Source organism: Heteronotia binoei, chromosome 1, assembly GCF_032191835.1.
Source record: "Heteronotia binoei isolate CCM8104 ecotype False Entrance Well chromosome 1, APGP_CSIRO_Hbin_v1, whole genome shotgun sequence".
Taxonomy (NCBI): domain Eukaryota; kingdom Metazoa; phylum Chordata; class Lepidosauria; order Squamata; family Gekkonidae; genus Heteronotia; species Heteronotia binoei.
Window position 1 is genome coordinate 179435972 of NC_083223.1, and position 16322 is coordinate 179452293.

General features: G+C 43.8%; 1 protein-coding gene across 4 annotated transcripts in view; it reads right to left on the reverse strand.

Annotated features, from left to right (window-relative positions):
- Positions 1–16322, reverse strand: part of MDGA1 (MAM domain containing glycosylphosphatidylinositol anchor 1) — a 456809-nt gene that overhangs the window by 290870 nt on the left and 149617 nt on the right. For all 4 annotated transcript variants that reach the window (XR_009555734.1, XM_060244909.1, XM_060244890.1 and 1 more), the window contains exons 3-4: positions 14359–14533; positions 1206–1402 (exon numbers count right to left, since the gene is read on the reverse strand). Coding sequence is in view for 3 of the 4 variants with exons in the window: in XM_060244909.1 (XP_060100892.1) it covers positions 1206–1402; positions 14359–14533 (372 nt within the window). In the remaining variant the exon portion in view is untranslated. The remainder of the gene's footprint in view (positions 1–1205; positions 1403–14358; positions 14534–16322) is intronic.

Sequence of the window (16322 nt, forward strand, 5' to 3'; positions counted from 1 at the left end):
CATTTTTGTACTTTGCATGCATGTACCATAATCTTGTACAAATGTGATATCAAAATCAACCTTGGATTTCTGGGCTTTCCTCACTGCAGCACTAAATCTGTGGCAGCAGAAAAGCTCAACAGCCAAGATTATAAGCAACATAGTTGAGAGAAGTGGCAGACGATGGGCAGGGCCAGCCCTAGGGTGTACTGTGCTCCAGGCAGACTTGCTACACCCCACCACCTCGCCCTTCCTCTCTGCCCACATATGCTAGGCCCCCTCCCTTCCTTCTTCTTATTTGTGGCACAGCATTCCTTTCTCCTTACCTGCTTCAACACCTTAAGAGAGTGAACTGGAAGGGCGTGGAAGGGAGCGTGTGCTCTCTTAAGAGAATGCTGTACTGGCCGTCAAAGAGGGTAAGGAGAAGGTTGGCATTGCTCCTCTGAGCGCGCCCTTGGGGGGGAACAGAAAGTGGCTTGCCCCCCCCCACCACTGCGGAGAGCCAGTGAGCTGGCAGACAAACGGGGGGGGGGATTAGGTATTTGTCTGGGGTGCCAGAAAGGGGGAGCCCAATTCGGTGCACCCCCTCCTGGTGCCCTAGGCATATGCCTAATTTGCCTATTGGGTGAGCTGGCCCTGACGATGGGGCTGGGATGGTGATAGCTTCCCTAGTTATTCCCACTATCCCAGTCCCAACATTTATTCTGTCATGAAGCCATCTCCTAAAGTTACCACACAGAACACCTTCTTCACCACTCTTTCTGTGAAAGGAAAGAATATGACAAGTCTTTATTTTCTCTAGAGCCCCACGGTGCAGAGTGGTAAGCTGCAGTACTGCAGCCCAAGCTCTGCTCACAGCCTGAGTTCAATCCTAGCAGAAGCTGGGTTCAGGTAGCTGGCTCAAGGTTGACTCAGCCTTCCATCCTCCTGAGGACGGTAAAATGAGTACCCAGCTTGCTGGGGGGAAAGTGTAAATGACTGGGGAAGGCAATGGCAAACCACCCTGTAAAAAGTCTGTCATGAAAACGTTGTGATGCGATGTCATCCCAGAGTCGGAAATGACTGGTACTTGCACCTTTCATTTACCTTTTTTATTTTCTCTGTATGTTTACATGTTCAAAGAAAGTGATACCCTGAGTTGCTAAATCCTAGGAAGTATTCCAATGTCTTCTTTTCTTCTCCACCCAAAGCCAACATAGCTTACAAATAGATAATGTCCTTCTCACCTGTGTGTACAATGGCTCATAGATATCCACTCCATTGTCTTGGCTGTGGGAGAGTGTCTCCAAACCTCGTTTCCAAATGAACCGTGCAGGTGGGTTGGAGTTGATTGTACATCGGAGAAAGACTGTCTTCTCCTGGTAGAAACTGCCACGTACATCACTGATGGTCTGGTGGACAGTGAGGAGAGGCTCATCCAAATCTGCAAGGAAGGGAAGGTGACCATGGCAACTGTTAGTGAAGGGTAAGCCAGAATGCACATAATCAGCCAGAACTCCATGAGCAAATGGAAATTTCAGAAGAGCCTTCTTCCTCCCAAGCAGTCAGATAACAAAAACAGGTAGGCTCTAAAATGCTTCCACATGAGATCATCAAATCATTACTCTGTAGTTCTCAAACTAATGTCTTCCCTAACAAGATTGTGAGACAGCTACTTAACTGAAGTGGAGATCACCCCACCCCCACCCACCCCGCCCCAAACACACACACACACACATATACACATTTAAAATGAGTATCAAGAATGGCGGAAAACTTAGAAGTGGCGGGGGCAGAAAACAAGACTGTAATGGCATTTAATAGGCAAGAAAGAATGAAATGGAACACTGACCATGTAAATTATGAGAAGCAAAACATGAGAAAACATACAACTTGCCCACCTTCTGCTCTTCTTTCAAGCCCCATTAAATCTTTAATTTGTTCGGTTGTTTAAACATATGGACCTTAGAAAACCTAACTGTATTTAGATCTTGAAAAACTCTGATTCAAAAACTGAAAGTTCTGCAAAATATGAAATTGCATTTCAGCTGTAATGTTTCCCTCCCCCTTCCCTATCCATTTTCTTTTTAGAAGCTGTTCATATTTTCTCTTCTAGCACACAACACAAGCCTCAATCGATCCCTGTCTTTCCCCTTTTCCTCAGGCAGTGAGGTCATGTCTTCCAGTCCTCTTAGGGATCTCTTCCTCTCCCCTAGATCTGCCACATCTCCATTCAGGTCCAGTAGATTGGTCATTAAGTAGATTTGCAGCCCAGGAGTTTGCTGCAAGGCTATCTGTCTGTCCTAGTGGGCTGGAAGGGTGATTTTACTGGAGTGAGGTGAATTGTTGCCTCGTAACTAAATAGATGGGGAGGGGGAACCAAACAAACCAGTAACTGGATTATTTTTAATAACATGTCCTGACTGTTAAAGCAACCTAATTTTGTGCCAGTGGTAGAATTCAAATGACTTTTAGTTTGTCTATGTACATGGCTTCCCTTCCTCTCATGGCTAAAACAGAACTGAACAAGAGACTTTTAGTCAAGGGTGTACCTGCCACCACTACCAGTTTTGCTTTCTAATGTGATCTCAGCACACTACCGTCATGGTTTACTGAGAAAGGGAACAAAACAATTCCTTGGAGACATATGAAAACAAATGACAGAAAAAGGTTACTGGAATCCATTGGTTCTTTCCAGATGACTATAGGAATTCATTGCATGTTCAAATGGCCATTGAAAAGAATTAATGGAAAGGTGATTGGTTGCTTTCAAAGTGACCTTTATGAACTCTAAGAATGACAGGTCAAAATGCCTTGGCAAACTTTCCCAACATTAATAAAATTTCTAAAGAGATTATACATACAAGTTTTTGCATGATATTAATTTTACTAATTTTATTATCTTCCAAATAATTCCTTTTTGAGTTCTCATAAAATTTCAATAGAGAATCCAGTTCATGGTCTCTTGTGCTGGTATGTGCTGTCTAGTAGCAATGGACTTATGACAACCACAGCAAGGGGCTTTCAAGGCAAGTGATAAGTAGAGGTAGTTTGCAAATGCCTTCCTCTGCAAAGTTTTCCTTGCTGTCCTCCATCCAAATACCAGCCCTGCTTAGCTTTTGAGATCTGAAGAGATCAGGCTAAGTCATACCATTCCACATCCCTCATATTCTCTTAAAAAGATAGTCCCCTGTGCAAGCACCAGTCATTTCTGACTCTGGGGTGATGTCACATAATGACGTTTTCATGGCAGACTTTTTAATGGGGTGGTTTGCCATTGCCTTCCCAAGTCATCTACATATTCTCTTTTGCCAACATTAATAAGAATTCCAGAGAGATTCAGAATGCACTTTATAGTTTAAACAACTAAATTTTAAAACAGTTCCTGTTCCAAAGAACACTTTAGGTCCTGGCATCTTCTTATCAGAGCTGAGCAGGAACAAAACTGATGGACTCTGGTATGAACAGGAATGGCAGCATGAAATGATGCCTGCATACCTCAATATAATCTGGATTCATGAGTGAGGTAAAAATAGAAAGAATCCCCTCTCAAAGATCAACAGTGCAACCCTAAACAGAGGTGTATCTTCCATGTCCAGAAGAGTCTAACTCTGCATATGGTTGCACTGAAAAATCTCATGTGTTTACTAGGTTTCTTGATGTATGTGAGAAGGAAGGTCCAGTGAGTAAATGTGTCTGTGGCTGGATTCTGCACTGGCTGTTTCATAAGGAATAGAGATTACTTGTCATACAGTTTTAACCAGAGAGTCCAGATGATAAGTAAAAATGGGAACAATTGTTAATTTTTGGCGTTTGGATACCTCTTTGCAGAAGAGTACAGCAAATGCTTCTTGGAGATAACTTGGTGGAGGATTTATAGGCTCAGCCAAGATTTTCAAAACAGGCCTTCTTCTGCTGTATTCAGATTGTGAAGAAGATGCTCAAACTGTTGAGAGAGGAGGTCATCTGCTTGGTCAAGCTTGCAGATGCAAGAGCAGGGGAGAATCACTTGAAGATCTTACTTAGGATGATGATTCAGTTTCTCAGTTCCCATGGGCACCATGGTGCCTACTGACTCCTCTCCTGGGACCTGCAAAGTGTTTTTAGAAAGTGGGTGGGGCAAGGTGGGTCTTTTGGCCAGCAAGGCTTCTGACTGGCCACTGCTGTGCAGATTTTTAAAAACATTACTTCAGTAGCAGCTGCAACTACAGCATGAAGACTTTCACTATAGTAAACTGCACCAGCCATTTTTGGCTGACTCCACCTTCTGTGGTAGCCATTTTGTTGCTGTGCCCACCATGCTGTGACAAAATTCCAAAGATGCCTGCACACACAAAAATATTGGAGACCCCTGAGCTACTCCAAGCTCCTTTTAGATACTGTGCTTCCTTTGATAAAGTAAATCAAGCTTCCATCTTTGCTCCCAGAGCACCCCTATGATATCACAAGGGTTTCTAGGGCAGCCTCATATTTCTTGCCACTGGGCAGAAGTAACAGAGCATGACCCCTTTGCAGTCAGAGGAACATGAAAAACTCACATTCATTTGTGTACAAGCAGAAATAAAAAACGATCCCAATTGCCCCTATAACATCATGGGAGAGCCTCTGAGGCAATCTCTCATTTCCAAATAGAAGAAATGCTGGAGGAAGAGGAGCATGAACTTTTAAAAACATCTCTTAGCCCCACCAGAACTAATGATGCCCCTCCAGCTTTGCCACAATTGAGGGAGAAAGGGTCTGCAATGGAGTTGCCCATGAATACTCTATACAAAAACTTGCAGCCAACCTTAAGCTGCCTCAATAGTCCTGCTCAGTCCTTATTCAAATAGTCCCTACAAGTACTTCAGGTTTAAGGAGACAGGAAATCCAATTACAGCTGTCCAATATCTCATTGAATTTTCACTTTAGTTTTTCTCCCTTCTGCCTTTTTTCTTCATCTCCCCTTCACCCCTTCCCTGCCCCTCCATGCCCCTTGTCATCCCCTCTCTTTTGGCATTCTTTCCCCTCCTTTCTTCTCTTTCTAAACAATGGTGATTCTTAGTAAAGTAGAAATAAAATAATATAAATTGTGAACATATGAACATATGAAGCTGCCTTATACTGAATCAGACCCTTGGTTCATCAAAGTCAGTATTGTCTACTCAGACTGGCAGCGGCTCTCCAGGGTCTCAAGCTGAGGTTTTTCACACCTATTTGCCTGGACCCTTTTTTGGAGATGCCAGGGATTGAACCTGGGACCTTCTGCTTACCAAGCAGATGCTCTACCACTGAGCCACTGTCCCTCCCTGCTTGTAACAGACTTGTGCATTGTAATTTTACTCAGGACCTTCTAATAAGGAATGATCTGAGAGAAAACAATGTAAAATTAACAACCTTCAAAATATTTTGTTAAAATTATGCAATGTAGATCTTATTTAAAAATCAATAGTTTAATAAATAAGAAAATATATTTTAAAAGATAAAGGTAGTCCCCTGTGCAACACCAGTCGTTTCTGACTCTGTGGTGATGTTGCTTTCATGTTTTCATGGCAGAGTTTTTTACGGGGTGGTTTGCCATTTCCTTCCCCAGTCATATACACTTTTCCCCCAACAAGTTGGGTACTCATTTTACCAACCTTGGATGGATGGAAGGCTGAGTCAGTCAACCTGGAGCTGGCTACCTGAACCCAGCTCCCGCTGGGATCGAACTCAGGTCATGTAACAAATTTTGCCATCATGTTATTTATTGAAATTTTCACGTTCTGTAAGAATGATCATGCTGTGTGTATGTGTAATACCTCTGGATTTTTATGAATGTTGGAAAAAAAATTAGGGTCTGCCAAGGCATTTTAATCTACCATTTGGAGACAGTCCTTAAAGATCAGCTTGTAAGCAACCAATCCTTTCCCCTTTAATGCATTTAAAGGCCATCTGGAAGTACAATGCATTTCTGTATCCTTTGGAAGAAGTAATGGATTCCAATAGTCATTCTTTCTCATTTGTTTTAGTATGGTCCCAATTCCACAGTGGCAGCATAAATCTGAATGAGGCTTATTGTTTCTTCTATCAAGCCTTAAATGAGAAAACCCTTCTTATTCCTATATTATTATGGCTCATCTGTTCCCCTTTTTGGGAAAAGGTATATTAATACCTTCCATTTAAACAAAACTTATCCTTCTCTTTCCCATAAGGCAGGGGTGGCCAACGCTAGCTCTCCAGACATTTTTTTGCCTACAACTCCCATCAGCCCCAGCCATTGGCCATGCTGGCTGGGGCTGATGGGAGTTGTAGGCAAAAAAAACATCTGGAGAGCTACCGTAGGCCACCCCTGCCATAAGGAATATTCCTAGCATTTAAAGGGAGACTTGTGTGGTGTTTCTATTATGTTAAAATGATGACTAATATGTTCTTTCCAACCAGTTACACTGCAGAATCCTTAGTGGTCTCTAACATAATTGCAGGTAGGGAATCATGTTGCTGCTTTTTCCTTCCCTGCATATAAAAATTTAGCACATTGGAGAGAAGGTTAGGCTGGGACCTTTTCCATTGATACACTAGTCTTCTTCAAGCTGGGAAGTTTCTTTTTTAAAAAAGATGGAGAAAGCATTCAGAATTGTTGTCACCTCTTGCATGGTGTATTGAGTTCTTTTAATAGGTCTCCATCCAGGGCTATCCTCAAGATTGAGTAGAAGAGGAGCAAGGAGCCCTTGAACAGGTAATCAAACAGTATTATTCTTGTCATCCATTTATGTTCTTGCTCCATTTAATGTCCCACTAATAAGGAGAGACAGGGCTAAACCAGATTAATGAAACTTGTCATCACATTCCATAAGACCCTGCTTCTAGACTGTGGGGAAGGGGGAGGACGACAGCCATTGAACTCAACAGAGGAGCCCAGAAAAAGGGCAAAAATCAAGTCTTTTGTTTCAAGGTGAAAATCTACGCTTGCACCTTTGACGGTGCTACTGCTGTCCACAGAGCACTTTAAGGCAAAGTCTGTGTCCCAGTCCCTGTTCTTCCTTCTCTTGCACCAAACCCTTACATTCCACCAGAAATGTAAAATAGTGTTCCAGACATAACTAAGTCTGGAAATTTGATTTCAAGAGAAGAGATTACTTTCTGCTAAAGCAGACGTTTCCCATCTAGATGTATGCCTGGACCAGGCTATTTGCATATTTTAATGAGGCAAATGTTTTGAAGAGACAGCCTTCGTAATGGAAGCTGAGATTCGTTAGGCTGATAACATGAGGCCTGAAGCTCAGAAGCTGAGCTGTTGGCTGGGTGGTGACAGAGACAGTGAGAGAGCAGGAACACAAAGAGATGCAGACCAAGATAAAAGGCCCTTCCTAAATGTTTTGGTAAGCAGAAATCTGGCTGATATATGCTAACCCAGATCCCTCCAGTATGAGTTAATGCCACCTTCCCCTGTTCCTAAGTGCCAAGATTCTCCCTTCCTACGAATCTTTGTTTCTGAGAACTTGCAATGAAATAAGATAGTGGCAGCAAACTTACTTGGAAGGATGATTAAATCTCTTTGCAGTACTATGGATCCATTGTACACATTTACTACAATGTGCTGAGGAATTTTGGTTTATATTCATGGAAGAATGACACCTTAGTGTGGTACCTATACTTTCAGCTATTATCTTTTTTTCAAGAGCTTGATGATTCCATTTGCCATTCAAGGGGGAAAATATGCTTCTCCTTGGGCTGATCACTGTTCCTCTTCTAAAAATGCCATTGCGTTTCACTTCCCTTCTTTGCATTGCTTCCTAGTTGGATGGGTTTCAGGCCTGCCCTCTCCCTTGCTCTACTTTCTGAAATCAATGAAACAGCTGAAATTGCATTAGTGGGCTTCTGAGATGACAGGCATGCTAGGCTACAATAGAACTCACCTGATGCACATCTCAATTAACTACTTTGACTATTTCTTTTTTTGCCCTGATAAATCAAGAACACACACATACACATTATGTGGTGAGATTCCATATATACCACCATCTGGAGAATTTTAGTTTTCTATTAGTCTCCAGGTCTTGTAACTACTATGTCTCACTATGCTTAGGAGGATTGCAGGTGTGTGTGGGCCGGGGGAGGGGGGGGGGAGAGAAGCTTATTGTGCCAATCTTGTGGGAGCTAAGCCACTTGCATCTCCTCACTGAAATTTGTGATAAAACTAAAGCATCCCTCACTCCTGGAACTCCAAAGAAATCAAAGTTCAACTCAAGCACAGCTTCCAGTCTCCCCTGATTTCCAGCTGATCTGTGGGGAGATGCTGGGAGCTCAAGGAAAGTCCTTGTGCAGAGAAATTCTCTTCGTTTGTGGGTTTTCACACTCTCCAATGAAGTCTCAGCATCTTCCCATTAAAGGCCATCATTTAACATATCTAACCTTAGAACATATCAAGAAGTTACAAGAAGTCTGTGTTGCACTTGGGTGCACATTTGAGTATTTTCATTTCTACATGGTAAAAAAGAAATTAGTGGCTAACGTCAGATCAGACAGATAATACTTGTGCTTGCCTTTATCTCAGTGGTGGCCAAAATTTTTTGGCAGTTGGGTCACAACTTAAGTCCAAAATATGAGAATACTTCTCCAATACTTACGGTAGCACATATACATACACACATATCACACTTTGGAGAAGTTTTGCCTCTAGATCTAAGGAGCAACAGAAGAGGCCAGTGAAATGTGAAGCTGTGCTAAAGTTAGGCCCATGAGTCCCCATAAATGATTGCAGCTTGTACCTTTGACACCTTACTGCAGCTTTACCAGCCATGCTTCAGCTGAACACCTCATTTTCTCAGTGCTCCTGATACACCCCAAGCCACCAAAAAAAGGAGTTCTACTGTAATGATCTAACAGCAGCAGCCATTGTGCAATCAGTTTTAGGCACTTCACTAACCATAGACTAGCATGAGTGGGTAAATGAGACCAGTACTTTGAAAGATGTTATGTTTTGGGAAATCCTTTGAGTATACATAAGCATTTTTTCAGAGACATATCCTCTAATGTAGGTTGTTTGAAACACCCACCTCTTGCAAGATATTCATTATGCTTGCAACAATGAAGTTGTATCACAGACTAATTCAGCCCACAGTTGGGGGCTTGTCCACTGATGCCACCATGTGGGATGTTTCAATAGCAACTTAACTTTTAAATGTCCCTTCCTTCCATCTGGCTTCCCTCTCTCTTCCTCCCAACATGGAAAGGCTCCAAGCAGCAGCTTCCCTGATTAATGCTGATATATGGGGACTTGCTGCTACTGACAGCAGCTTCCTAGATCCCCAGCACACCTGCCTTGCTGGCATCAACTGAAACACAGCAGCCCACTGCTTGGCTTTCTTCTTCAAGGATTTATCATAAGCTTTGAAAACAGATGGGGGAGGGGGATAAATGGCAACACATGACCTATGCTCTTACATAAACTGAGAGTTGCTTAGGATTTCAGTCTTCAAGCATTTTTAGCTTTTGCTTTTTTGTTTTTTCAGAGCTAGGATGGTCACAAGCAAACAATGAGGCCAGGTTCACAGCTGGCACTATCCCCCAGGCTTCAGAGGAGTCACATCAGAAATCCCACGGCTTGCTCTTTTAGAGAGAGTGGTCTGCTGTTTTACAGAGTGCTAGCACCGATTTGGTCATAGCCTGATCACGCATCATTTCAACTGGGGCCAAAGAGAGGCAATGTCCAACATCTCACAATGAATTCACTCACCGCAAGTTAGTCTGAGGGTCCTTCTCCAAGGCAACTGTATCAAATGGAGATCCTTACGTAATCTGTACTACATCACACTATACATTTCCAGAGAGCATGCTATGTGAGCACAGTCTCTGATTGCTAATAACATAAAAGCTAGAATCAACAGTGAGTGGATATTTACCTTGTAACATGTTAAGGATTGCGGGGGGAGTCAATGATTCGTGCAGTTAAAGGCAATGATGGTAAAGCCTAACCTCGTCCTTTCCCACCCTCTCATTCTTGCATCTAATAAAGAATCATAAAACACAGGCTCTTCTCCAGTGTGGGGAAATAGGAATGAACTGTAAGGAGGAGACATGTTACCAAGTCCATCTGCAGAGTAGATGTTAGTATTGGAAAGCCCTTGGCCACCCAATTGACCCCATAGCTCTAAAGGTCAGAGACTCATGAAGAACAGCAGGACTCTGCATCAACTTAGATCCAAACTGCATCCTAGAAGCAAAGGGCACAAATGCCCTTATGAGGGAGATCTTCTTCCTCACTCCGGGGTAGGCCTTCAAGGACAGAGAAAATAGGAGTGATGTATATTTAACCTATTGAATAAGAATTACTGGTAGTCCCAGCCCAAAGGACATCTGCCTAGCCTCACCAAACTTTTTCTATTTTGGGCCTGGCCTCTTGGAACATGCTCCCATCAGATATCAGGGCCCCGCAGGACATTAATGTTCTGTCAGGCCTTTGGTTGAGAGCAGGCATCCAATAAGATCTCACCCCCTCTGCTGAAATTCATCATCTTCATGCAGCCCAGACCAAGAAGATTTGGAGACCAATATCACAAGTTGGAAATTCCTGCATTCTGTTCTAATTTATACTGTTTTAAAACTGTTTAAAATTGTTTTACTCTTGTATTGAATTTTGTATTGAAATCCTGATTTTTTTTTAGACTCTGTAACCCAACCTGAACCCACGTGTGGAGAGGGTGGAATATAAATGTAAATAAATAAATGTCACAAAAGGAGAAAGGGAATTTCAAAAGTTTCCTAGGGAAACTCACAAATTTATCACAGGCCCAGATCTATTTGAAAACAATTATTATTGTAGCTAAAGCTGAACATTTTTTGTGGAGGTGGAGGGAATTAAATATATATGTTCTGAAGACATAGTGAACTCCACTGGGATAAATTTGATCAAACATCATTATGTGCATGACCAGATAAGACTATACCCTCTCAAGGAGTCAACCTGAGGTGAATTTACTTTATAAATGTAATGTGAAAAGGTCTTAATCTAAGAGATTAGTAGTTCTAAATCCATTTAAGTGAATCGGTTTAGGAAGGGCATAACTCTGTTTAGGAAATATTAAATATGAGATACTCAAAGAAAAGGAGAAGTTACAGAAATGTGAGGAAAGGCTTTTTTCTGTCTGGAATAAAATGCTGGGGTAGTTAACATTCTTACTGTGGTTCCATATGTATTGATTATAGTATTTGCCACTTTTGCATGATTTCAAGATAGCACATATGCAACCATCTCATTTAATCTTCACAACAACCCTGTGAACTAGGTTAGAAAGACAAAAAGTGACTTCCTCTAGGCTTTCCAAGTGATCTTCATGGGTGAGCTCCCATCTGCCAGGGAAAAGACACTCTATTGCAGGGGTGGCCAATGGTAGCTCTCCAGATGTTTTTTTGCCATTGGCCATGCTGGCTGGGGCTGATGGGAGTTGTAGGCAAAAACATCTGGAGAGCTACCATTGACCACCCCTGCTCTATTGAATTCAATATACCATACTAATTTCTGTCCATGGTGGTGGAAAATGCCATGAAGTCACAGCTGACTTATGATAACTGGTAATGGGAAAAAAACCCACAAGAAAAAAGCTCACATGGGAAAATGCCCACAGAGAAATAAACCCACATGGAAAGAAACCCACACGGAAAGCAGCCCACATGGAAAAATACCACGTGGAAAAACACCATAGGTATTTATAATTGTGGATAACCATTCACCTTCATTTATGAGAATGAACAGGCATTACCAATATTTTACCAATTTTTGTTACTTTAGGATTAAAATATGTCGTAGTCACATGCAACAATTTGTGTTGTGATTTTATCAAATATAATTAATAATTTTGCTAAGTTATTTGTATGTTTGATGGACTGCAGAGGGACTTGACTTGTGCATGGCTGGCATGTGGAAGTAAGTGAGGTAGGTGGTGGCATCCCCTCCCCTTGCCTGGCCACTCTTGGCTTCCTGGGTCACAGAGAAAGGAGAACTCAACTAGCTTGGAGGAGAATGCATGCCGCCTAGCTGCTCGCATCTTGAAAGCGAGAGCAGATGAGCAGGGCGTGTTCTTCTTCTCTGAGCTCGGCTTTCCTTGCAAGGGAAGCCGAGCTCAGAGGATAAGAGTGCTTCCAGTCCTGCCCGGCTGCTCTCACCTGAAGGCTTCTCTTGCAAGGGAAGTTGAGCTTGGAGGAGAAGAATGTGCCCGGCCCTGCCGGGCCTGGGCTTGCCACAGAATAACATTGGCTAATGCACAGGAAGGTTGTGTTAGTTTGTGGCAAGCCCAGGCCCAGCGCTTGGTCCTTGGGGACTCCAAGCCGGCACCTGCACCATCCACCTTGCCTGCCACACCAGTGCACCTCCGCCCATGGAGAGGGCAGGTGCAGTGGCACAGCAGGCGAGTACAGGGAGGGCTTTGGGTGAGCCACGGCCATGCTCTCGGAAGCAATCCAAGACTGCCCTTCTTAGGACAGTTTTTGAGCACCTCTGAGAGCACACTCACAGGCGTTCTCCTCCGAGCTTGGCTTCCCTTGCAAGGGAACCTGAGCTTGAAGGAGAATGCATCCTGCCCAGCTGCTCTCTCCTTCAAGCTGAGAGCGGGTGGGGTCAGGTGCATTCTTGTTCTTTGAGTTCAGCTTCCCTTGCAAGGTGGGAAGTTGAGCTTGAAGGAGGAGAAGGCACCCCACTCAGCTGCTCTCGGCTTCAGGTGAGAGCAGAGTAGGCTTCCCTTGTGAGGGAAGCTGAGCTCAGAGAAGAAGAATGTGCCCCTCTCGTCTGCTTTCTCTTTCAAGGTGAGAGCAGCCAGGCAGGGCGCATTCTCCTCCAAGTCCGGCTTCCCTTGCAAAGAAGAGCCTTGACAATGTTCTGTCCAGCCACAGCCAGTCTGTGACCCAGGAAGCAAAGAGCAGCAGGGTGGGGGGAAGGGATGCCTAGCAGTGCCCTGTAGGTGAGGTGGCACCCCAGGCTGCTTCCTACCTCACCTACTCCCACACACCAGGCATGCACAAGCCAGGTCCCTCTGCAGTCCATCAAATATACACATTACCAAAATTATTATTTAAAATAATTGAAAAATCACAACACAAATTGCTGCTTGTAACTACAACATATTTTAATTCTAAAGTAACAACATGGTAATACCATGGTAAAGTAATATGGATAATACCTGTTGATTCTCATAAATGGAGGTGAATGGTTATCCACAATTGTAAATATCTATGGTGCATTACATAGTATTTTTCCATGTGGGCATTTTTCCTGTAAGCATTTGTGACCGTGGGAGCTTTTTCTGTGAGCTTTTTTCCTGTGGCCTTTTTTCATGGAACCATGATAACTCTGTAGAGTTTTCAAGGCAAAAGACTTTCAGAGGTGGGTTGGCATTGCCTGCCTCTGCATAGCAGCCCTGGATTTTCTTGATGGTCTCCCATCCAAGTTACTAACTAGGACAGACACTGCTTATATTCCAAGCTCTAGATAAGATCAGGGCCAGCCCTAGGTCACATAACGCGCTAGGCAGCTTTGCTGCCCCCACCCCCCTCTGTGATGCAGCACAGTGCCATATCCCACCGCCCCCCCGTGGTGCCTCCTCCTCCCCCCCTCCCTTCTTCACAATTTTAATGCCCAGGAACGGGCGGTGAAGCACTGAGCTCCTGGGCTCTTTAAAGGCTGACACCCCCTACCAATCAGCTGATCAGTGAGAAAAACTGCATGGAGGCTGGCAGCTCCTATGCCCCTCCAGCATGCTCCCTATCAGCAGCGGTGGCAAGCGAGCTGCTGAAAGAGCGCCGCCACTGTTGCCTCTTCCCCACTTCCTTCCTGGGTGTGGGAAGGAAGTGGGGAGGAGGCAAGGGTAGCACTGCTCTTTCATCAGCTTGCTCACCGCTGCTACCCCCAGTGCTGATTGTGAGTGTGCCAGAAGGGCATAGGAGCCATCAACCTCCGCACGGTTTTTCCCGCCAATCAGCTAATTGGGGGGGGGGGGGGGAGTCAGCCTTTAAAGAACCCAGGAGCGCGGCACTTCACTGCCTGTTCCCAAGCATTAAACTGTGAAGAAGGGAGGGAGGAGGAGCTGGGGAGGCAAATTCGGTGCCCCCACCCTGCCGGCGCCCTAGTTTGCCTATTGGATGGGCCGGCCGTGGGTAATATTGATGGCCTGGCCATCTAGGTCAGGATGCTTCCATCTAGAGCCCCTCGTGAATAATTTTATCAGTAGTTAAATAGGATTTTTTTTTTTTTTTTGCTCTATAATTCCAAGATAAGCATTTTAAGGAGAGTGATCTTGGGAAAGAGAGTGAGCTTGGGAATAAGTACATGTCCTTTTGCCTCTGAGATATGAGGATGGCTCTAGGTCAATGCAGAGTTTCACTGGCCAAGCATTCAGATACAGGCACACAGTAGAACTGTGGGAAGCTTTGGTTGGCCAAAAAATGACTTACACTGCACATCTACTCGAATGGACTTGATGGCAGGGGACCCAACCCCATTCTCTGCTTTACAATAATAGCGGCCCCCCTGCAGCCTCTGGATCTTCTCAATCCGAAGTGTCTCATTAAACACCGATGTCTCTTGGAATTTGTCCGAGGCGCTGCCAGCAGTTTTGGTCCACCTCACCTAGAGGAGGGGAATGAGAAAGACTGAGATGAAGAGAGAGAGAAAGCAAAGTAGTAGGACACAGACAGACTTAGAACTGATCTGGGCTCTGGTTGGACGCAGTAGACTCTTACCAGTCTTGGGTTTCCCATGCAATCTGCCAGCAATACACACTTCATGGCTTATGAGGTTTTAAAAACTGACCCAAATATCTTCCTGTCATGCCATGGACTTCATCCAGAAACTCAGAAGTGTTCTCCAGAGTTCCGAAAGATGTTTGCCATGGGCAATAACTCATGCCATGTTACTCTCAGCTAATGTACAATGCCCTATCTTGCCATTGTGATATGTCCATCAACCAAACACTGTGCATCAGCCAAATAGGAATCGTGCAAGACTAATTGGCCTTTCCAGCTCCAGTTCTTGGAGGGTGTGAAGTGACTGGTAAAGAGGCTCATAGCCACAAAGCTTTCATCATACTTCAGTCAGTGCCTTTTCATCTTGCTGGGAACTGGGAATATTTAATCTGTTAAACTTCAGAAGGAAGAGATGCAGAAACTGCTACTACCCTGTAGATTCTGTTTCTCTTCCCTTGTGTATTCTGCATCTGCATGTGTGTGTATGTGAAGAAAGGCAGTCCTCTGAATTCTTGTTTGTTTTTCTTAAGCCTAGATTCAAGGTGATTTGTTCATGGAACAATTAAGTGAGTAGCAAGATTGCAAAAAAAGATGAACCTATGAAATATAATGGAGAAAGGAACATCACACACTGCCTTTGCTCAGGATTTGTTTGTCTTGAAGGCTTCCCTTTGGATCCCTGATGCATGAACACTTGCAGGCAGGTGGTGGGGGGTTTCCACTGGAAGAGAAATGTAAAATAAGGGATGTAAAGGAAATAAAGAAGCACCAAGCGTGGAAAGGATGAAATAAGGTTGCTGGGCAGACCAACTACAAGATTTTGCCTCCTGCTTCCACTGGAGCTAACAACAAAATTGACTTTTATGACCGAAACACAGGTGGGAAGGTACCACCCACTAATGCCTGATAGCCAGAGCACTAGCCAAAAGCTTTGTTTTAATTCACGACCAAGGCTTTTTTTGTAGAAAAAGGCCAGCAGGAACTTATCTGCATATCAGGCCACACCTCCTGATGTCACCATTGTTTCACATAGGGCTTTTTTGTAGAAAAAGGCCACCAAGAACTTATTTGCATATTAGGCCACACCTCCTGATGCCAAGCTAGCCGGAACTGCATTCCTGTGCGTTCCTGCTCAAAAAAAGCCCTGCTCATGAAAATCCGCAAGTCTGAACAACCTGGATGTTATGTAAGCTTGGAGCCTCAGAAAAGTACTAAGCATTAAACATGTACAGCAGGGGTTGCATCTTACGGCTCTATAGCCAAATGTGGCTCTTAAAAAAGAAAATGAAATCTTGAAGTTAAGGTATATTGGAAGTGTAGGTGGGATGTTAAAATAAGCAGTACGTGAAAAGAGTGGCAGGCAAAAAATGTTACAGGACTGAAGGGCTTCTCTGAGATGCTTTGCAGAAAGGAACATGGTAATAGTGAACAGTTGCCAATAAACCAAGAGTGAACCATCCAAAGATCTATGCCAGTGCACTAAAACAATCATGCAACATGCTCCTGTGTACATTGGTTACTTATTGTGTGCTGCTCTTATTCATCAACATATCAACTATCAGTAACATTTAAGTATATTTTCAATTATGCAAGTAAGTTTTCTTATACTGGCTCTGTTAATCACTTCTACAGAGGCTGGCTTTTTGAGGACAAAAGGTTTTGGAACCTGATGT